Source organism: Labrus mixtus, chromosome 4 (genome assembly GCF_963584025.1).
Source record: "Labrus mixtus chromosome 4, fLabMix1.1, whole genome shotgun sequence".
NCBI lineage: Eukaryota > Metazoa > Chordata > Actinopteri > Labriformes > Labridae > Labrus > Labrus mixtus.
In genome coordinates this window covers 5,344,681-5,368,413 of record NC_083615.1, presented here as the reverse complement: position 1 = coordinate 5,368,413, position 23,733 = coordinate 5,344,681, and the positions used below count along the sequence as shown (strand labels likewise).

Below are 23,733 nucleotides of genomic sequence, written 5' to 3'. Positions count from 1 at the left end.
ACAACATGACAATCACTTCAACACACACACACACACACACACACGCAGCCATACACATACACACACGATAACACACGCTTACTGCCGTGACCACCCCCATATCATGGGGAGTCTGTTGTCTGTGAGCAGAGAGTGTAAAGATTAACATAATCCAGCTAATAAGTGTGAGTAATATTCACACAGTGACGCGTGGCGTAGACACTGTCCTGCTGATGCGTATTTGTATCTCATTATAGATGTAAAGTACTGACAAGGGGCCAGCAGGGGTGTGCCCGCATGAAGGGGGGGATGGTGAGGGGTCAACATAAAATGTGTAGGCCCGGATAAGGGTACACCAAAAAAATGAAGGAAAAAAACCCCACTTATTTTTATAAAGTTAACCTTTATAAAAATAAGTGTTTTTATTTATCCATCCTTTTTGTGAAAGTCTACAAAGAGTACATATAATGTGAAGATAGATTCAGCCCTGTCATTTTTAACTTGGATGCTGTGGGTCAGTAAGAAAGTTTCTCCAACATGCCCACAAAATTAGAAATACAATTTTACTCTTATATGGTACTAAGAAGGTACAGAGTGTCATTTTTTTTTGCAGCAGAATATTAGAATTATAAATAGAGTGTATTTGCGCTTGCAGGCTAGCTCTGCTAAATGATTGATTAGGATGGTGTGACGACCATTAAAAAGTCATTTAAAAGATGGATAGGGACCACATTTCCAAATAAAAACCACTTTATACCTGATGAAGTGCTGAACAAACTCTCCTTCAAAGACATTTACCGATTACTCTCCGGGTTCGAGTGAGTTTAATGTGGGGAGCATCCATGAACTGTTTGTGGCTCTGTATGAGCCAGAGGGTACGGTGCAAATATTTAGGACAAAATCTGAAAAGCACATGGATTGTGCTTTTCAGATTTTCAAAACTTAAAGTTGATATTTTTTTTCTTTAAATGAGGCGGTGTGATGCTCGTTGGGGTTGTTTTGTAATCAGATTGCATGCAGACTGTGCCACAATCAGGCTTCACCCACACAGTGATTGAAATGTATCTGATAGCACATCGTCCACTGAAGCTTTATCCAAAGAAGCTGAGCTGTGTCTAAAGGTGTGAATGTATTCCAGTTCTGTCTCTTTAACTCGGGGCTCCACCACAGCAGCATGCTTTGGGATTCATGCATAAACATGAGCTGGCCTTTCAGCTCTCTCCTCACATAACCAATCTAAATCTAAATGAGCCCCCACTACAGATACACCAGCAGGCAATGACATTACACCCCCCCCCCCCGTCCCCGTCCCCCCGTCCCCACACACACACACACACCCCAACCCAACCCTCTACCCTACTACCCCCAGCGACACATATACACCAGCAGGCAATAATTTCACGCCATCCCTCAAAGCCCCCCCTCCAACTCCACTGCGCACACGCTCGTACCCCTTTTTGCCGCAACCCCACCAGCTGCACAGTACTCATTTGATTAAGAGGGGGAGGACAGGGAGAAGGAGAAATGGTGGGGGATCACTTTATCAGGATGACTTTCTAAGATGGCTATCATCAGCTGCAAAGCTATCTCAAGCAGCTTCTGTGTTTATTTTGCTATTGTTCTCCCCATGTATCTGTTTGTCTGTTTTCTGCAACCCCAGTCAGACCTGTTTCACAGATAGGTTTCATATGTGGGTACATTTATTTGTGAGGGTTTTCAGGATGGCTTGGTGGTAGAGAACACGGGGCAGGTACTGTTAACGTTTGGGCTTTTGACTCACCAACGCGACATAACGCATAACAAACCGAACCAAATAATAAAGTCTTCTTCACCAACCTATGTTGTGGTCTTTGAAAGGTTGCATTTGAAAATCGGTGTATCCTAAATGTGCTGTAGTTTGCAATTTTGGTCCCCTCTCTCCCAGAGTCGTAAAACACATTATCATCAGAAGCAGCAGCAGAAGCAGCAGTGTAATTCATCCAAGGTCGTTAATATTCATCATATCATTTAGTCACAAAGGAAACTCATCTGGCTGAATGTCAGAGATGTAATTAATGAAGTGACCCCAGAGGTCACGGCTCTATTCACCAAACGCCTTGCACACATTTCTGTTACACACACACACCCAGACACACAGACACACACACACACACACACACACACACACACACACAGTTGAACATCAAAAGCCTTCCAGCAAGACAAATCCACCATCGCACCTTCAACCTGGAACATGCAATCACCCGCACATACCACAACATTCACAAAATGGCTCCTCAGTTCTCAGTTAGACCAAAGGGATGAGACCAGAACATGCACCAAAGCAGACTTTATTTAGCTCAGTGGAGTATGGGAAGGAAAGGGAAGAGAAACACACACAGAGGGGAGACCTGGGAAAGGGAGAGTATAGAGACACACTACACCACTGGAGCAGGACATAAGGACAGGTGCACATCACAGGTATCTTTTTGGTCATCACTATGGCAACAATATATCCAGGAAAAGGGAAAAGAATAGTTTTATCTACAGTAAAGGTAACAAAGTCCCTTCACCATAGAGGACCTCAATATGTACATATTACAGTCACTAAGAGCAAGAAAATACGAGAGAAAAGAATTCCAACATAATCTGTATACAAAAACTGCCTTGTGGTATTTGGAATGCACATTTCTGTACAGAAGAAAGCTCATTGGTATTGTCGTAAACATTGGTTTAAGAACAAAACTTAAAGGAGTTAGTACACACACATCCTTTGAAAAGTAGGTTGTGATGTTAGAGTTCAGCTAAGTTGCTATAGCTGGACATATCGACTAGAGACATTGCAACACAGAAGACTTAACAACACACCAGTTGAGGGTTTGGGGGTCTTAACTCCTTCAAATCGCTTTGCAGTATCTCCGTAAGTACTTTTAGAAGTAAATGCCCCAAGCAGGTTTCTGTGTAAGCTAGAAAAAATATTTCTGTTTTTATGAATGCCTTTCAGTTCTCTGAATGGGGTTAACTAATATGATACTGGAAAAACAAACCTGATGGAATTGAGCCCCACGTGTCCACATGTTTTCAACAGAATAACAGAGTAGCAGTTTATCAACAGCATCACAGGTATCATTACAGTTTGTAGTCATTAAAGCCTATTGATAAAGCGATCAGAGCATGCATCTTTCTACAGTATCGTTAGAAACTACAGTACATTAGCAGCAAACTGGACATCCTTAAGGGCTGAAGTTTAACACTATGGTAAAAAAAAAGAAAGAAAAATAAACTGCAACATTTCTCAAGAGAAGTAAAACTCTTCAACCGCTATATTACAGACTGCCATGGCTCTAGTTTGGGGTTTTGGTTACAGTCTCCAGTGTGCTTATGAGAGGCAGAAAACAGTAGCTTAAATATAGGGACTCCTTCCTTCTTTAAAAACAGCAATACATCGTCAAGTAAACAGTAGCGCTTATTTTTGTAGGTCATATGGTTAAAGTATTATCACGTCTTTGGATTTATGTCTTAAAGCATTAATTATTGTTTAGCTATTATTGTTATATTATCATTATTACAGTAAGAATAAGAACTGGTTGTAAAATAACACAAGACAAAAAGAAGGAAGCAGGTAGGGAGGAAGAAAGAGGGAAAATAAATTAAGTGTACAAAAATAACATCAGTAACATCCAAAGTTTTTCTTTGCGCAGTAGCTCCCGATCTGTAAATGGAAAAGGGAGCTATGTCTCAATCATCCAATGAAGTCTTGAGTCAACCATACAAAAGCTAAATACTGTACATTTACCCCTCACACTATTAAACACTTTAGTTTCAATAAGGTTTTTTGTAACAATCTATTACTCAGAGGTGAAAAGCTCAGATCTTTGCAATACAGATGTTTTTGTAGATATCTTGTAATACTTAGTCCAATTTTAAAACCGTGACTCTTCTGTTTTTTTTTGGAAAAAAAACAGACAAGTTCAGTATTAAGATCACATTAGAAGTGAAGTTGTTGAGCTGTAAACCTGAGCATAGAAAGCTTTACATTAATCACATAACATTGGTCAGCCATTGGTATATTCAAATAGAACAGAAAGGCAGTAGGTCACCTTGCCTGAACACATCAAAGCTGTCATAATCTTTTCATAATCATGACACTATTATATCGAAGCAAGACAGTTCATCTCAATTCATAAGATTTATATCAAGAAACTATTACTAAACACACACAATGTCAATTCGAGTTTGGTTAAAGTTTTCATAAACAGTATAATGGTTGAGTGCTATAAAAAATAGTTTGCCCCTTTCAGGACAAACTGGCCTTTTTTCGTTCTGTGCTATTTGGGCTGTTATTCACTAAAGAAACATAGAAGGTGTACATGTACAACAGAAGACTCTTCATTGGCGTGTGGAGGGTTGAAGCTGCATTCAAGCACCGTGTCAGTCTATTGGTACTCGGCTTACCATATGGAAGCTGCATATCTCCCCCCCATTCACCATACAGACGTCAGCTCTGTCAGCAGTTTGTTATTGAAAACAAACATTAAAAGTAAATCCACAGACGTAAAATTTTGGTTACGAGCTTTGGAATCTGAGTCAGTCTTTACAAAAGCTCTATGCAAATACCTCCATCTATTTCAAGGATATTTTTCCGTTTTTTGTTTTTTTTTATCTTCTGTCACCGTTAACAGCTTTGTTTTTTTCTTCAAGTGTATCTTTTGGAACCTTCTATTTACACTAAATCTCTTTGACAATTTCTTTTCCAGCCTCTTACAGACTGACACTACATGCTACACAGCTAGTCATCTAGCACTGTCAGTTGGAGGGCCCACTGTGAGTCTGTCATGCAGACTGAGAGGTAGACTGCAGGTCTAGCTGGGCAGTGAGGTCACATACTTGGAGAATGCTCTTTGGCCTCTGTGGCATCTGGTTGGTTTTACAAGGTGGTGTTTGGTTGTAGTAAGGTGTCTTGACAGGACAGGGAGAGGGGCTCTTTTTTGACAAGAGAGTTCAGACCAGGAAAAAAGTTTTTGGAGGAGAATGAAAAGAGGAAAGCTGTTGTTGAGAGGACTTGGTTTGGGCTCTCTCCTACGAAAGGTTGAGAGTCGTTCTTTGGGCCAAGAAGGCTCTGCATCTTTGGGGTGTTCAGGTGACAGATTTGGCAGCAAAGTGGGCAGGGAATATGTGTAGAGGTTGACATGTATAACAGGTGCAGGAGAGGTTTCAAGGAGGGTGTGTGAGAAGGAATCGTAGTCGGCCTCTCTAAGCTCTATCTCTCTCCCCTGCCCCTGCGGACAGCTCGGCCTGCTCTCTCTCTGCAGCATCAGAGCTCAGGCTCCTGGCTCTCTTCTCCTTGGCTCTGGCATTCTGGAACCACACCTGCAAAATATATTATATATTTTAAAGGGGTCATTATCTGATTAAGACTCAGTTGTTATAAAACTTTTTTTTTAAATTAAAAAATGCATCAAACTGTATTTTGTTTGTTATTTTCTATCAAATATTTAGAACATTTACCTGTACCACACGGTGAGGTAGTCCCAACTCCTGGCCAAGTGCCTCACACTCATGTCGATTGGGGTTGCGGTGGCTCCTGTAGAAGTCTCTGAGCTGCATTACCTGGTAGTGGCTCATCTGTGTCCTTTGGCGCTGCTGCTGATGGTTCTGCTGCTGCAGAGCTTGTGTTTCACCCCATTCTGCACCTGGACCCCCAGATCCCTCAGGACTAGGAGAACCTTGGTCAGCCAAACTGGAACCCTCTTCACATGGGTACTCTTCTTCATCTTCTTCATAATCATCCTCCTCCTCTTGGTTTTTTAAATCAGTGGTTGAAGACAAGGAGGTCATAGATGGCTTTACAGTTAATTGGTTGTTGCTGATGGCAATGCCATGGTTTGGGTAAAAGGAGACAGAGGGGCCAGGTCTGTCCATGACAGATGACATAGCCATCCCAATCTGCCCATTAGATCCATTACTCATTGATAAGTTATAGCCTGCTCTTTCCGCCTCAGTCCAGTGGCGTGACCTCATATGGGCATCCAGAGCACTCTTCACCTTAAACAGAGCCCTGCAAAATGGGCAGCGCAGATGGTTGAAACCCAAGCTGAAATTGGATCCTGGCCCAAGTGAACGAAATTGTCCCTTTCTCTCTCTGGCACGTGTATTCTGAAACCAAACCTGGAGATGAAATATCAACATTTTTTAAAATTACATTAAATCATTAGTTTGTTTTTATGTGTTGTATTATGATTTCAGTACAACTCTTGCAAAAACACATACCTGAACCACACGTCTTGTGAGGCCTACATCCCGTGCAATGCTTTCCAGGACACCTCTGGTGGGGTTGGAGTCCATGCTGTAGCGCTGGTACAACACTTCAAGCTGCTCTGGGGTGATCGTGGTTCTCTGGCGTTTATCCCTTCGTTGTTCTTCATCAATTTCTCTACTACTCCTTTGGCCTTCAAAACTGCCCTCTGATATAATTTTGGAATTCTGCTTTATGGTAGCCAGGGACGTTTGAGAGAGGCTGGTGAGGGAGGTACTTGAGTGTTCAGAGAGTGTGTTCTTAATCTGTATGTTGTTTAAGTGTGACATCATAGGATGTGTTGGGTTAGGGTGCATTTGAGACATAGCACCTGAAAGCATTTGGCTCGCCATCAAGGTGTGGTTGGGGTGAAGCATCATATAAGGCATGGATCGTTCTGGAAAGCCAGAGTGGAGAAATTGAACCTGGGACTGAGCTGCCAGGAGGTGCCTAGTCTGATGCTCCTGCCACAACTGGAATGATGGCAAAGACATTGGGCAAAGACTGCACTGAAACTGAGCCTGGGTTTGGGGTTGAAGCTGTATATTTGGCTGAACTTCTGCGGGTAAGCCAGAGTTGGAATCAGGCAGCTTGTGGCTTTTTTCTTGCTCTGGAGGAGCAGGGAGGCTTGATGTATCAGCAGCTTGATCAGAGAGGGGGCTGTGTATCCGCCCTTGGCTGGAATGAGCCGTAGAAAGGATGGTGGGTTCATTTTTTTGTGAAGAGGAGGTAGAGCAAGGAGCAGGGCTTTCTGCAGTCCTTTCGGGCTGCAGGGTGGGCTCAGGTTTTGGAGAGGACTCTGTTTTTATAGCCAGAACAATGTCCTTATGCTTAACATCTGCATCTGAAATGCCATTTTGAGTTTGAACAAAATCTGTGTTGGTGTTTTCAAGATGAGGAACTATTTTATCTTCTTGGTTGCCAGTAACAGGTGTTGATTCACCTTTGGCTGTTGGATGCTCACTCTCTGGGCAGGAAGAAGCTGAATCAACAAAAGGTGAATCTGGGTGGGTGTAATACTCATAAGTCAGATCCATGGAGTTTTCATTTTGCGATTCACTATGTCGTTCATCACCACAGCTGTTATCATCATTATCGTAATCTTCATTCTTGTGGCTACCATTTCTCTGTCTGTGAATGTTGTCATGCTGGTTCTTCCCTTCTGATCCATCATCATTCCCCTGGTCTTGATGTTTGCGGGCTCTCTGTCTGGCATTTTGGAACCATACAACAATGACTCTGTTAGGAAGAGACAACCGTGCAGACAACCTGTCATATTCTTCCTCTCTGGGGTAGGGCGTGGCCTCAAAAACCCTCTGCAGGGTCTCCAGTTGTTGTTCTGTAAAGCGGGTACGGGAAGAGCGTCTTCCCCTATGGGGCTCTTCTCTCTGGATGTCTGTTGTCTGAGGCTGGGGGGAAATGTTGACTGGAAGGCCTGGGGACAGTGAACATGGGGAAAGTGACAACGGCTGGGATTGTGCCATTTCTTTTCTGGACTCCTCCAGGGCAATGGTTGGTGGATTATTAAAATTATAAGGGGAATCCTTGTCTCGCTGGCGCTCTTTAAATAGGGTGTTGCGGAACCAGTGTTTGATGACTTTAAGAGGCAGACCAGCCAAAGCAGACATCTTGTTGATCTCTTGATCACTGGGGAGGCTGTTGATGTCAAAGTGTTTCCTCAGAACGGTCAGCTGCTCCTCGGAGATTCGGGTTCGGGTTCTCTTACCCCCCTCAAGTGTGGTTGGGCTGGCTTGGGGTTGTTGTTGTTGTTGTCCTGTTTGGATAGGATTTGGTTGGGATTTTTGACCAAGCAGCGCAGGATTGAGCTGTGGGGGCTGAATTTGCAAAACTGGGCTGAGCTGAGGTTGCTGGGCGAGCAAAGCTGGATTAAGCTGTGGCTGATGACCGAGCAGTGCTTGGTTCAGTTGAGATTGGTAGAGTTTTGCCAACTCAGGATTCACATTTGAGTCCAACCAAGGTTTAGACTGAAGAGCTACTGACTGCATTACAAGTGGAGAGAGGAGAGGTAGCTCCATTGGGAAAGGACCAGGGGGTAGGGAAAGCTTAGGCAGTGTCAGTGGAGGCATAGAGAGCTGAGGCAAAGAAAGAGGAAGCATTGGTAATGGAAGAGGTATGGAGGTAGCCTGGGATGTGGTATGAGAAGTAACTGTGGCAGATGTGCTTAGGTTGACCGCCTCTTGTGAAAAATCTTGAGGTTGTGAATGTACTGGAGAAGAAGGAGGAGGGGCAGTTGATGATGGGTCTGAAGCTGGTGAGCATGTTTTGGTTACGAGTTCTGAAACTGAAGTTGAGGGTAAGGGTTCAAGTGTTTTAACTTGAGGCCTGACTGTTTCTATTGCAGTTTCTGATTCTGAGGACGGAGCTTGAACTGCAGCTTGGGGGCAAGTAGTTAAATCTTCCCCAGATTTAGGCTGTGGGAGGGGGTACATCTGGTCATACTGCAGCCGGTATTCTCTGGAAAACCTCTCCAATGCGGCGGTTGGAAACAGAGACCTGTGAATGTACTCCTGGTGACTTTTCAAGATCAAGGAATCTGAAAAAAACTTGCCACAGTCTCTGCACTCCTTTCCTCTTCCACAGCATTTTTTTCCAGATTCTTCTTTTTTCTTCTCTTCATCTTGTGGCAAGTCTTCAATCCCTCCATTGACTTCTACTCCGTCCTTTTCTGTGTTACAGCCTTCCAGCCTTACATCTTGTAATTCAAAAAGCTTTTCTCTTTTTTCCTCTGACAACACCCCAATCTCCTTGTTATCACAGTACTCCTGTTTATCTGGTATCACATGCGTTGATATCTGCTGCTGGTTTCTGTGTCTACTTTGTATGTATTGCAGTGCCAACTCAAAGCCATAACTTTGCAGCAGTGCTCTAAGAGGCTCCCCATTTACTGAGGCATAGGGAATTCTAGGAGGGGGGCATTGCAGTCCAAGAACATTACATGGTGAAGGATCTGTTTCCCTCTTCTGACCCTCATTTTTGACTGTAGGAACAGGCATTTCTTCTTTTCCTTCTTCAAGGCTGGAATTGCCGGGTTGTCTTTCTGTCTCGTTTCTGGAGGATCTACTGTAGCCTGCTTCTACAATGGTTTCACGATGCACAGGATCCTTATGTTGACTAAAAACTGGGTTTAAATGTTGTCTCTGTATTTGTTTCTCATTTCTTTTGGGCTGAAACTCCCCCTTAGCGTCTGTCTCAATTTGATAATTTGCGATGGAAAAGTCAGATACTAACTGACTAAGTTCTGGGTTCTTTACAGATATCTCTGAGTTAAGCTTCATGTCTCCGGACAAGTAAAAGGGAAGAAGAAGTTGCTGCTGCAGATTGAGTAAGTTTTCTGCTGTCAGGGAAAAGTGCTGTTTGAGGAGATTCTCTGGCCCCAAGGGAAGGTGCTGCAATAAATGGGACTGGAGAAGGGCTGTTTGTTGTTGTAACTGAGCTTGGGCCTGTGCCTGAGCTAATTGTTGCTGTTGTATAAGCATAAGCTGGTTTCTGGATGCTAGAAGCTCTGCCACTCTCTTTTTAACCTGCTGGTTGTCACTTGGGTTAGGGAGGGTGGACTGGGCCTCAGCTGGTACACCCTGGAATAGCGCGGAGGTTGAACTGCTAACTACATTTGGCCTCTTGGTAAAACACTTGGAGGTTTTGTCTTCTCTGGTGGTAGCCGCCTGAGTAGCCGTAGTGGAGACTGACACAGGAGCAGCTACACTAGATGCTGGGGTCTGTGGTGCTGAATTCTGGGCAGCACGAGCTCTGGTCTGATGTAGGACAGAGCGAAGATGTATGTCCAATGTGGAGCTCTGGCTGTAGCCCACTCCACACAATCGGCAGCGGTATGGCCTAGGATCTGGGCCACGCGGCGCCTCAGGGGCAGTAACACATGTGCCAGGGTCCTGTAGGGCTCGTCTGGCCCGATGAAGATGAGACACAGAGTTATAGTGGACCAGAAGAATGGTTTTCTGGGTAAAAGATTCAGAGCATATTGTGCATTTATAGGGCCTGGTTGGATCAAGGTAGCGGTCCATTGTGGGGTTTGAGCCCCTTTTGACAGGAGAGCTGGAACTAGGTTCTGATCTGATTTCACCATGAAGCCCTTTTTCTAGCTCAGTTAATTCCTCCTCACTGCCATCAGTTTCATCAATCATATCCTTCTCCTCATATTCAACTCCTTCTTTTGTTTCCTCCTTTCTATTCATGTCAATTGCTTCCTCCTCCTCCATGTCCTCATCTTCAGCCTCACCTGCTTCTTGACCCACTTGAGGTGACAAACTTAAATTTTGTTGAAATGAACTCTTGTTAATCTCCATGAAGTGTGTAGTGTGAGGCGTTGGGAGTGTATTCTGCCCCTGTGTGTTGTCAAGCTGTGAGTGTGTGTTCTGCATGTGTCTATGCAGAGCCTCCTGACTGCGGCATTGTCTTGAACAGATGGGGCACTCTGTCGCCGCCCTCATGGCATGGTACTGCCAGTGCAGCTGGAGCTTCTCCTGAGTGGGGAACGCCAGGCTGCACCTGCTGCAACGAAACCGGTAACCATGGCGATCAGAGAGGGGAGGGGGGTCGCTGGCTGGGGAGCTGGGTGGAGAAGAAGGGGGGAACTGAGTTGGGGACTGAGGAGCCAGTCTGCCATTAGAATGGTGAGTGGTGTTGTCTTCAAGGGGTGGGGTGAGTAGAGCTGTGACATCTTTGGGTGTGGCTACTTCTTCTTCAGCATTTTCAACTAAAGTTCCATTTTCAACTGAAATACCTGAAAAAATACAGGAAATCACAAGTTAAAATGACTTTATTAGTTGAAAAACAGATGGCTAACAGGACAATGTGTGTTGAGTTAATTACCACAACAAGCTTGATATTTATTATTCATTAATTTTTAATCTAAACTACAGGTAAGTATGATCATGCAATTTTACCAACCTTTGTCTTTCTGTGAATCAACTGGGTCTGTGGTATTAGTAGTATTGGACCAAATTGCATTGTTCATTTTGGGGGATGTATTTGTCAGACTTTCATCTGAACTCAGCTCTGGTTCTGGTTCAGTCTGCAGCAGAGGTGGTTGTTCAAATGATGGTGTGACCTGTAAGGGGAAAAAAAACTTTTTCAGCCTTGTCTTCCTTTATTTTTGCCAAAAGTTACCCTTAGTGTTGTTTTACCAGTTCAAACTAATAAAAAAAAAGTCGCAACATTTATCTTATCTCAATATAACATTGTTAATTCAACATGTTTAATTGTACGGCATAATAGCAACCAAAGATCAAGATGTATAAACATGGAGTGCCTGCACCCTGTCCTAATATCATTGAACATCCAAGTGTGAATTTTAAGTGTATCTTTAAATCTTCCACCTGCCTGAACAGCGGGGGTTATACAGGAGGGCACATCAATGTAGAAATAAGTGTATATGGTCGAGATATGCAGGTTCTGCCCTTAAGCTCCTACGACACCCTTCAACATGCCCCAAGGGTTTAATAAAACTTTACTGAGCTGAATAACGAATTTATTCAAATGCATTCTTCATATGAAAAACCTCCATCTTCACAGCTTCAAGCACAGAGACCAAATACTATATCTATGCGAACAGCTAGCTACCCTAAGGAAAGAACGGACAGCTAAAGATGAGATTTACATGACAAGCGTTTTCTCTGAATAACAGCTTCATAAGAGAGAGAGAAGAACAACCACACACACACACACACTGCAGAGAAAACTGAAGGTCAGGCTTAATCTAGAGAGCGTAATTGGAAAGCAAGGTACATAATGGCCATCATCACCTCAGTCTGAATTAATGAACCTCAATTACTATCAGAGAGAGTGAGGGAGGGGTAAGAGGGAAGGAGGGAGGACACTGATTGGAAGGGGTGAGGGTTAGAGAATATGAAAAAGAGAGGGAGCAGGGAATAGGAGTGAGGAAGTATGGGGCAATGAACAAAAAACTGCTATGTAGAGAGAGACTGAGTAAGGGAGGGGTAATGCATAAGAAATTGGGAGACAGAAGGGAGGGGCAGGAACAGAGATTGCTGAATAGAAATGATAGGAGTAGTTTGAGGGGGGGAGTAAGGGACAGCAGAGGGAGGAAAGGGTGAAAAGCAGTCAGTCAAGTGGAGGCGAAGAGCGCATGAGACAAAGGCCACTTAGCATACGGGCCAGGGAGATGGAGGATGGTGATGTGGATAGATGACCAGTCTTTGTTAGTTGGAGAGACACAGTAAAAAGCATGGGGGCCCCTTTTTTAGCTTGACTGCACTTCTGGTAATAGAGGGCTACTTAAACATGCATTATAGAAAGACTGGCTTTTCCCTCACTCACTCAGTCAAAACCTCTCTCCTCCACTCTAAAACACACACACACACACACACACACACAGAATGCACGGCTGCATCAAAGATGATAGCGGGGAGCTACTTAAACATGCATTAAAAAAAAGCGCTGCCTTTCTCTCTGGTGCTTTCTTAATGGAATTGTCTCCCTACATTTCACTCTACCCCATCCCCCCACTGCTCTGCTTTCTCATTTTCTTCTTCTTCCTGACTTACGCAAATACAACAAACACACACTTGCGTATACACTTGCGTCGCTTGCACACACTTACTGTGCTGATGAGCTTGTCTACACAGTCCTCGGCCACACTGTGAACATGTGTGAGATGCTGCTGAAGCTGTTTGTATGGGAGGTTAACCTGGCACAAAGGGCACTGGACAGTCTTGGAGAGAAGAGACAAAAAATGATTAAAGCGTTTAATTAAAAGGCTCCAAGGAGAGCATTTATGTGCAGTGTTTTGTGGCAGTACAATGATTCGAAACTGCATTTATTGTGATTGTACATTTACATTTCTCTCTTGCTGGTTCTCATTTTGCTGGTGTAGTCTGGGGCGTTTGGTTGAGATGGGGATTTCCAATTCCTCGTGTCCAGAGGATGAGCGCTTGACTGAAGGAAATGAACCCCTCTGTTCTCTTTCCTCCTCTTTATTTTCTACTTTCACTATAAAGACATGATGAACACGTTAGCAGAATGTTATAAACTTGCTATGCCATCTATCAATATACTATAATAGTGTGGAGTCGGGTGGAATGCTGGGAGTTAAAAGGTGTGATTTTAATTCATGTAGAAAAACATCCATACCTGTCTCCTCGGAAATCAAGATACATTTGTCTTTGGTTGTGTCCAAAGGACCAGTGGTGGTCTCACTGGAAGTTTCAATATCCTCGCCGAACTCTCCTGGGACAAGACAAATAATTGTAACACAAACATTTTGCTGCATATAACATGTTATTTTCAAACTCTCAGGCTAATTGTAGTTTATAGTATTCTCCAGACAGCATCGTTAAAATAAACCTGTCTTTGGGCCACACTTCATTCTTCTTGTGTGCATCCATAAACTATTGACTAATCATTGATTCTCCATTAGATTCTCCTCATGGTGGAGTAAACGTAATATGGACTTACAGCACGTGAATTCACCTCAATAAGTCTCAATCAGCACAGAGACAAATCACGGGTTACCCTAAATCCACAATTAAAGCGGTGACTGAATTAATTATTTCATCTTGAACAAACTGCACACATCTACCTCGCCTCCACCTCTCTGATTCTTGTCTAGAGCGTTGGTATTGGTCCATTGATTAGCAGGTGCTAGTTAGCTGTTGTCAGGGATTATTGGGGGATATAACAAGGATGTGTATTGACTAATCAATTTACTTGATCAATATCTCAGCAACAGCCACGGCTCTTTTTCTCACTCTTTTTTCTCTCAATCTCTGGATTTCTCGCTGATGCAGCCCACACATAAAATGTATTATATCCACAGAGCTCATACTCTTACCTTGGTCACCATCAGGGATTTTCCTGATGGTAAAAATGGCTGCCAGCTCCTCACCGCCCATGGGCTGCAGCTGGAGTAGCCCTTCCCTCTGTTGATGTGTTGCGGTTTGACTGTGTTTCAGTACTTGGAGTTTAGAAGAGGACGAGTGGTTGCATAGGAGGCAATGGAACAGCCACGAACCACCATCAACCTCACCATCATACTGCTGCAGAAACTGAAATAATAAGGAAGACAGGAAAACGTTTTATAAATGGTGTAAGTGTGATTATCATGAATTCCTAGATACAGATATATAAATAGGTAGATATAGATTTATCATACAAATATTTGTTGGGGCTTAAGACAAAAAAATAAAGTGTACTGACTCTGTAAACTCGGACGCTGGCTTTGTGGTGTGAACCGAGGGAATGACCTCGCAACTTCTCCAAACTGCTGGTCACGCAGTCACACAGGTTGCACCTCAGCTGGACAGGATTACCCTTAGCAATAAGGGCCTCCCCCTCCTGACCCCGGTCTCCACCCTCCTGCAGGTGAGCAGCAAGCTGGTACCTTATACGGTGTCTGTCAGTCTGACAGTGCAGGGAGAAGTTGGCCCTCAGCGGGGTGGTGTAGCCGCACAGCCTGCAGTGGCAGCCGCCCGCGACCAGGGAGCACCACATGGACTGTGGCAGAGAGCGAGTGGCGTTCAGGTGCTGCTCCACGGACTCTAAGCTGTCGGAAGAAAAACAGGAGCAGACGAGGCATTGAAACACGCCCTGGGAGAGAGGTCCGGTCGGGGAAAGAGACGGCGCTGGAGGTGGGGAGGGAGACGGGGACGGAGATGGAGTCAGGGCAGACCCAAGGGTGACTGGCTGCTCTGCAAGTTGTTGACTGGTCAGTCGCATGTTCAAGGAGAGCTCGGCGCCTAAAACACGGAGAGAGGAAAAAAAAAAACTTTCAAGAACTGAAACCATTTTTAGACTTTCACTTTGGATTAAATGGAGAGATGACTCACCTGTGTTTTGTAGGTTTTTGAGCTGCGGGGCGAGGCTTCTACAGTGAGACAGATAGTAACCTCTCTGTAGCCGCAGCATGTTGTGTGTGTGTTTCTCGCTGGTGGTGTGTATGCGCAGGTTGCGGGCAATGCTGGTCTCGTAGTCGCACACGTCACACCGCCACCGCTTACCGTGAGAGTGGGAGTGTGCAGGTGGTGTGAGCTTAGCAGGCTGGGCTGTGGGCGAGGGAATAGAGAGTGGGAGCTTGTATGCAGGCTCTTCAGCCGTGTGACCGTTTGAGGAGCTGCTGTTGTTGGCAACGTGAGAAGTGGGCAGGTGACCATTCGAGTGGCCCCCATTTTGAACGTTATTAAGGTGTTTATCCGACTGCATGTGTATGCTGAGGTTGCCTTTCGACGACGTGGCATAATCGCACACCTCGCAGCGGTAGGGCTTGTAGCCACAGGCGTAGGTTTCACCACGGGCCAAACGAGGGTGAGCTTTCCCCGAACTACAATATCCACACACATCTCGTGTTGCGCCGCCGCATATACACTTCCCCCCAGAGGAGCCGCACACACACTGGCCTCCCGTCTCTGGATGTTTCTCCTTCATATGGACTTGCAGAGTATGCTGTGACTTATAGTGCCAGTTGCACTTGGGGCATTTCAGCGTCTTGCAGGAATTGCGTGAGTGCATTATGGTCATGTGACTCGTCAGTGAATTAGGAGAAAGTTCTGGGTTGAGGTTTTTAAGGACAGCTTCTTTCTGTTCTTCCTCCTGTTCCCTCTCGTCGTCCACTTCTGTGTCTAGCTGGCTGTCATTTGGTTCTGGAGCTTTGGCACCATCTACACTGGATATGGAAGAGTGAGGACCCCCTGCAGGCCCGACATCCTCAGCAGGTGTACTGGCAGGCTCCGTACCTGCCAGCGGACAAGCCAGGGTAGAGGGCTGGGATTTAAAGCTCTGAGGAAACTCAGAAATCCAGCCCTGATCTCCCTTAATGTCTTTTACCTCTGTTTCGCTTTGCAGGGTAGGAGAGGAGGACGGACAAGTGAAGTGCTTTGGAGAGGTGGAAAGAAAAGGGGAGGGCTTTGGAGAGGCGGAAGGAGTGGGGGAGGGCTTTGGAGAGGCGGCTGTTTTGTTGTCGAGTGTGCCACTGGCCTTTGCAGTGCTGGAAGAAGAGCTGTGCTGGCTCTGTTGAGGTAATAAAGAACATTTGGATTTGGTTTGGCTTTGGTTTGAGATGGCCTCCTCCTCTTCCTTTTCCTTCTCTCCGCTGCTGCTGCTGCAAAGGGCTGCTGGGAGGCCCCCTGTAACTGACGCCTCTCCCACACCGCCATGTACCCCCGCTTCTTCCTTCCTTCGCCCTGACAAATATCCCTCCCCAAAGTCTTCTTTCATCCCCTGCTTTTGACACGCTCCATTCTCCTGTAAATGTCGGCCTCCTTCTTCTTCTTGCACCCCTCCCTGGGTCTCCTCTCTAGCCTGGGACCCCTCTGCGCCCTCCTCCTCCTGCTGCTGAGGCAGGGTCAGGGGCTCTTTGGCAGGGGCTGTGGCTGAGGTATGAGAGGATGACCCCTGCTCAGGACTGACCTCCAGGGTCAGGAGAGGAAGAGATAAAGCCTGGGGACTGAGGTCAGCATCTCTGTCCTCTCCTCCCCCTCCATCCCCTCCTCCTCCCTCACTGTCCATACCAGAGGCTACAGCTTCCACGCATTGTTACCCCACCTGTGTGTTTCAGATATAGAGGGAGAGGAGAAGACAGACAGAAACAGGAGAGAGAAAAGGGAAAAAAGAGAGGGAAATTAAAAACATGAGTCATGTAAATATTATTGCATAACAGCGGAGGCCATTGATTACAGTCCCTAGATAGCATCTATTCAATACTGCTTTCACAATGCGCAATACAGAGGCTGGTTACTCAGGGGTTAGCGTTAGCCCTTAATGGGAAAATCAATAGCATGAGCGCTAAACTAGGTAGAGGAATGTGGGTAAAGGCTACGCAGGAGGTCTGTAATATTCCTCAGGGGATAGGATTAAATAAAGAACTGAATGCTTGTGAGCTAAAGGGATTCCACTAAATTGCCACACTTAGATAAAAGCTGATAAAAGAACCATTTTTAAAGCCAGTGTATCCATTCTACTTATTTTGCTGTTCATTAGTACGAAGATGTTGTGTGAGGAAAAGGGGATTTCTTTTGGGGAAGGAGCCATTAAACAACTCACAAGGCAAACATAGTGGAGGACAACAATTTAATAAACGACTGTATAATCTCATAGACTAAAAAAACAAAAAACTGAAGATTTCTTTAAATATTGTCGAGGTGTTATGGCTGTCGTGTTGCAGTGGTTAATATCTAGACGGCTCATCGTAGATATTCATTTTGAAATAAAATGTGCAAAATGCAGTCAGAGTCAATAACATTGGAGTGCATAAAAATAATTAGAATAACGTTAAAAAGCTGTATATTTCAATTCTGCATTTTTTGGGCTATTCAAAAAATATTCAATTTAAAATGAAACTAAAATAGTTCTATGACATTTCATCACATCATAAGACTTCAAGGTATTAATTAGAATTTCAGAAATATTAAAAAATCACAATTCACAAAGATTCTGAATTGTCAGCACTATCCTGCATTACTACAAAGGCTTTCTAAAAAAAAAAAAAAAAAAGAACAAATCAGGCCTCTGCTCCTGACAGATGAATGCCTGATGAGACAGATACATCTCTCTCACTATGTGTGTGTCCCACAATCTCATTACTGACCTTTTTTTAATCAAGGAGAGACCTTAATGTACCCTTTCACCTTCTCCTTCAGATACCCCACCTCCTCCTCCTTCCCCTTCCCCTCTCTGTCTCCTGCAGCCACCCCCCCTCCCCTCTTTGCACCTTAAAGATATATGGCTCATATCGGGACTCTGATAGTGCTTTAATGTACTGTGTTTATGTCACAGGCCACAGACCCTTGCCCACTGCAGCTGTCCACTGTCCCGCCGGGTATAGCACTGAGGGGCTGAGTCCGCCTGCCAGCCAGCCAGCAGCTGAGAACAGTCTCTAATCTGATAAAGATTTTCATTTACACTGCAATCAATAACCCAGGTCTATTGGCAATGTAACTATTTATACAAACATTTCTGGCTCTCTATCGATCAGAGGTGCGGGAAACCATCATTTAACAACGTGTGTGTGTGTGTGTGTGTGTGTGTGCATTTATGTGTGTTAATGTGTGTACATCCTACTCTGCACTGCAAACAGAACAAGATAATGTCAATTAAGCAAACACACAGAAGAACTGAAATTGAAGATGCTTGTTAGTACTTTGAACAGCATAAAAAAATATTTGTTATTAAGAGTGTGTGCATCAGATATTTATGATACCATATAAATAGTGTATGAATATGTATCTAATGTGTGTGTGTGTGTGTGTGTGTCTGTGTGTGTGTTAAGAATAGAGCGAAAGGGGAGACAGGGGGATGAAGGAGAGTAAGACAGAGAGAAGTGTTCTGTGGCTGTACATTAGGAAAATGCTTTTTTACTATTATTTATATGATCTGGAGCAACACAGTTGGACATGGACTAATTAATTTTTCAACACACGAGGACCTAATGGATTACACCTGAAGGTAAAAGCACTTCACTGTGTCTAGCATTATCCTAGGGACATTTAAGAATGCGGGACGAGCAGCGACTTGAAGTTCACTCCCCGTCTCTGTCTGTGTTGTCAAGCCACTGACCAACATTCAGCCTGCACTCTACTTCAGCCTTTTGTTTACAGTGGACCGCACCGTACCACACTCCGATCCGGCAAAAAACCAAGAGCGATCGCGTCTAGTATCCAGTAACAGGTGACTCAACACTCAACTAGATCGACAAAAAGCTTGTTTTTCTCACGAATTGCAAGCTGCGCTGACCTAACCACCTATCCTCCCCACCGCCCGGGTTGGGTCCTCCCAAGTCCCTTTAAAATCGTAAACAAATGACAGACTTACATTTCTGCAGCGGCTCTGGTACAAAGCTCCGTACGCTGAATGTGTAGTAGTCCAGAAAACAATCGCATAGAGAGCCCACTCATTCCTTATGAATGACCCTCTGCGTTTTACGGAGCCAGGAGGAAAAAAAGGGGAGAGGGAGAGAGAGCAGCGGGGTCCAAGTTGTTAGCAAACAACAGAGTAATTAAAGCTACATATAGGCTGTAGTAAACAGAAGATAGGGGACGGAGGGGTTTGTGCGAGCTCCAGAGGTAGAATGAGTTCTGATCACTGTGGGGGGAAAAACACTTGGCTCTTTATTCCTGCTAATTAGTTTCCTTCAAAAAATGGCTGAGATTACGCCCAGTGCGCATGTGCGTAATTGCGCAGACACCGCTAATTAGCCCGTTTGGATCAATAGGATTCCGCGAGAGAGAGAAAAAGAGAGAGAGGGGGAGTGGAGCGAGTGGGAGAGGCTTCAGCGGATGCAAAGAGAAGAACAGGAGAAGAAGAAAAATATTTTTATAAGTGCGAGAATTACACCTGAAACGGTGAATTTGAATTACCGACAAAATTATTTATGGCTGAATTATAACAGTAGCCTAAAAAAAAAAAAAAAAGTAAAATGTACACCAGTCCTAATCTCAGTGAAAACACTGTGAGTTAAAACAAATAAAAAATCATTCGTAAATAAAAACACATATTGACTATAAAATACCACAAATAGTGGTGTTGATATTGACAAAAAAAACACAAACGTAATGTCAATATGATTCTAAAGGCAAATATGGCTGACAAAAAAGTGCGACATTTGCCGTATTTACTGTTAGGAAGAACAAACACACAACAAGGCCCCTACGAATAAAACACAGACCGTTTGTTTAAGACACTTCATTGCATATACGTACAAATGTAGGAGTTGTGTACTTGACGTAAACTGTTTGATTTTCCTGAAATATTTCAGCTTCTCTTTGTGGCTTTTCTGCGTCAGAAAAGTTGGCCTCTTATCACAATGGTTTTGTCTTACAAAGAGCCTTCAGAAGTCAAACACAGATCTTGAAATAAATACTTACAATAAACAAACAAACAAAGAAATCATCTAAACTGCTCCAAGATGAAACGTGACATTATTGTATTTTGGAGTGTGGCTGCAGGTGTGGGATTCAGGCATTGGTTTTTATGATTTAATTAAAATGTTGGACAAAACAAAAAAAAAAAGAAATCCTTAAGCCTAAATTGACGTGTCCATTCCTCATCACAGAAGACCTTTAGGTTTTTTTTTCTGCTCCGGTCGTCCCATCCTAGCCACTCGGGTCCATTGTTATGATAATACTATTGTGAATTTCACGCTGGATGTGCAATCTGTCCATCGTCCATATTTAAGAAGGACAACGCTGCATTTATATGATCAAATAGTAGTGCTTTACTTAAATGGGGTCTGAATGTCAAAGCTGATCTCTTCTTGTTAAACAATTGTGTGTATAAAAAATAAAAAGGTAAGCAAGGCTACAATGAAAAAATCCAAATGTAAAGATATAGTAGTAATAGAATGGTTTTACCACAGGAGTCAAACAGCTGTAGCCTTCACTGCAGGAGGTTACTGTTGCGTGAAACACCCGCACTATAAGGCCTTATCGCAAACGTACATGAATGTTAACGATATTTCATTATGTTGGTTAAAGGTGCACAGACATTTTGAATTCTGTTTGTCTGTGTCTGGTGTGATTCTTTTCTTTCATTCGTGCAACCATAACTATGCAAATAGTCGATGCAATGGCCAATAAATAAAGGACAAATGAAGTAATGGACACGTTTTGTGGAAAAACATTGTACAAAATTCAATAAATATTTTATGATGTGAAAATTATAATAATGATCTTCTGTCTGGCACAAGGCAGTGTGCAGGGATTGCATCACAAATATACAAATCAGTGACTGACCCCTTGTTCTTTACATGGATATGTTCTGTTGTTCTTGTGAGCTGCAGTCAGAACAATGACAATCTAATGTTATTTTATGAGCAAAAGACAATGCCTGTGGTGATAGAATTTTAATGTGGGTCCGTTGTGTGTGTGGTGTGTGTGTGTGTGTGTGTGTGTTACTCATGGATTTATTGGTGTGAATTAAAAGAAGCTAAAAAAAATGCTTTAAAGTAAATTGGAGCTAAAGATATGGGTTTGATGCATGTAAATGAAAAATGTGTAAACAGATCTAATATTATGGGGTAATATAAAAGATGAACAATTTTGCTTGATCTTAAACTGCATGAATTATTTTTGAATTAATTTCGACACTGTGATGCTCTGACGCAAAAATAAAATGTGTTTAAATGATCCTTATTATTATTTGCATTGCTTTTCGGTGTATGTAAATTTCCATTTGTATAAATTTGCTATCGCCTTTTACATTGGACCATTAAAGGGAGGTGAACACACCCCGCTGAAATATTCGATGTCTATGTTTGTGTGGGAAGAACACACATGTGACGGGACCGTTCAAAAGCAATCCTTACGTAAAGTCACATATTTACAGAATAGAATTATATAATTATTCGTACATTGCTTTAAATTTAAACCTTGAGGAGGATCAATAAGAAATGTGTAGAGTTGTTTTCTTTGACTGTGACTCTGAGTAGATGTATCACAGTGATTCATAAAGAATTCTAATATAAACCAATATAAAAGCTCTCGTGATTGTGTATTCACATTTACATTTGTACACACACTCCAAGATAAACCGGCCTCACTGTAAACCGTAATGCTTTTCATGCCCTCAGGTGTATGCCAGGGGTTGTTGTTTTCACTGTAATATTTAGTTAGTCCTTCCACCAATTTACCCTGTCAGTGTTAATGGGGCAATTAACCACTGCGATACCCCCCCCCCCCTCCGGCAGAAGGAGAGCCAAAAGCTCCCAAACTCCAAACTTGTCTTTATGACATTTATATGACAAAATGTGGGGGAAGCTGGGGACCCATCTGACACCTTGGAGGGTCCTTAATGTCAATCCCACCCCTTGCCCCCCGCCCCTTTCTGCCCCGGGGTATGGCACTGAGCAGGAAGTGCAATATATCATGTACAGGAGAGGCCCAGGCCCTGTGCAGGAGAGTAAACTTTCCACCCTGCATCCGAAGCATCAGTGGGGCAACTCTGGTTTACGCACTTAAGCATTGTAAATGTACACTGGCCTAAGCCACGCACAACCGCACGTAAAGCAAACACGCTCCAACTTGACCTCGTCTTCCATTCAGCCATTTTGGTGTCTAGAAGTCCCTCTACCTTTGTCTCCGCTCAGGTTCCCCCTGTCCTCCTTACATCCCCGAGGAGGCAATAACCTCCCCAGCAAGTGCCTCCCCTTGAGCCGTTGTCATAGTAACGTGTGGGCTGGTCGACATGACAACCCCAACATGGTCCAGAGATAGATGATAGGCCAGAAATGGGGAGGGAGAAGGTGCATGGGGGGGGGGGGGATATGCACCCCGTTAATTTGGTTTGCCTGATTCTGATCCAAAATGTTTTTATTTGCGCCCCTCGCTCAGAGACGCGTTCAGAATCAACCTGTTTTACATTTATACAGGTATGCATGAATACTGTCGGCCTTCAAGCGACTCCTCTAAGGTGCATCCTGCCTCGCTTTATGGCGCCATAAAGGAAATTGTGCGGGGGAGAACATATATGTCAAAATTGTTATACTTCCATTCCAAAAAAAAAAGGGTGGGGTTCTCTTTCCCTGTCACTAAACGTGACAATCAGGGGACATTTCTTCTGAGGCCAGTTATCACAAATGATGATATCAAGACACATGTTTGGTTTTTTTTGACACAAAAAATAAAATGACGTTGCATTCATTGTTGTTTCCAGATTCATAAGGAAGAAAGTGAGGTGTTTGACAAGAGCTTAGTGATGTCTACAGTAAATCTCTTCTGTCAAAGACTAAACCTGAGGACTGCTCTGTAACTGTTCAGCACCACATTGAACTTTGTCAAACAGCAATTTACAAAAATATGTACATCAGTTAGTTATTCAATCTCGATGTTTATGGAAAGGCTCCATGGCTCCACGTCTAACAAAATGCTACATTTCCTGATGATTTACTGTAAAATAATAACAGTAACACAAGCAATACCTATTAGTTTACCTTAGATCTGCACACATCCATACATTTCTCTTATTAACTTCATATTAGTTTGATGAGCTGTCTTGATTTCCGCAACTGGCCAGTAGGATGTGGAGGACTCCGTGAGAAAAACCCTCGTCGCTTCAGACGGCCTGAGGTGTGCTGCCCCTCAGCTGACCCTGACCTCTGACCCCCCCGTAAAAAAGGTAGGCATCAGGAAAAAAAAAAAGACATCTTCAGACCAATGAGTATATTTACCAGAACTTCTGAACACACATCATCCTTCAGTCCATATATTGTTTTATAAATGTCTGATGAACATATACGGTAATACCTCAATAAAAGGATGAGCAGTTCATACAATCAGCTGAGACAAAAAAAAATCTAAAGAAATTGATGTTGGAATAAATGACACTCAACAAAGAGGATTCATTATTTTATTGAAGAATAGCTGCAGTATGTGGTTGTTTGGATATTGCGTGATTACAATTTTCTGATTGAATTTTGCAATCGCTTCGTTCACTAAAAGTGTATTATACAAAAAATCCCCCCAAAAAATCCCAACCACTAACTAACACTCATGAAACCT

The 23,733-nt window shown here is 43.6% G+C and overlaps 1 protein-coding gene across 1 annotated transcript; it reads right to left on the bottom strand.

The window, feature by feature from the left end:
* Positions 1 to 2,293: 2,293 nt before the first annotated feature.
* On the bottom strand, positions 2,294 to 21,828 carry LOC132972465 (zinc finger homeobox protein 3-like). Its single transcript, XM_061035320.1, has 11 exons — positions 19,052 to 21,828; positions 15,076 to 16,786; positions 14,447 to 14,985; positions 14,082 to 14,295; positions 13,382 to 13,477; positions 13,089 to 13,240; positions 12,852 to 12,962; positions 11,180 to 11,339; positions 6,229 to 11,012; positions 5,467 to 6,126; positions 2,294 to 5,328 (listed from the first exon to the last, which is right to left on the bottom strand). Exons 2-11 carry the CDS (start codon positions 16,748 to 16,750, stop codon positions 5,212 to 5,214), a joined length of 8,508 nt encoding a protein of 2,835 aa, XP_060891303.1. The 5' UTR covers positions 16,751 to 16,786; positions 19,052 to 21,828; the 3' UTR covers positions 2,294 to 5,211.
* Between the last annotated feature and the right edge of the window lie 1,905 nt (positions 21,829 to 23,733).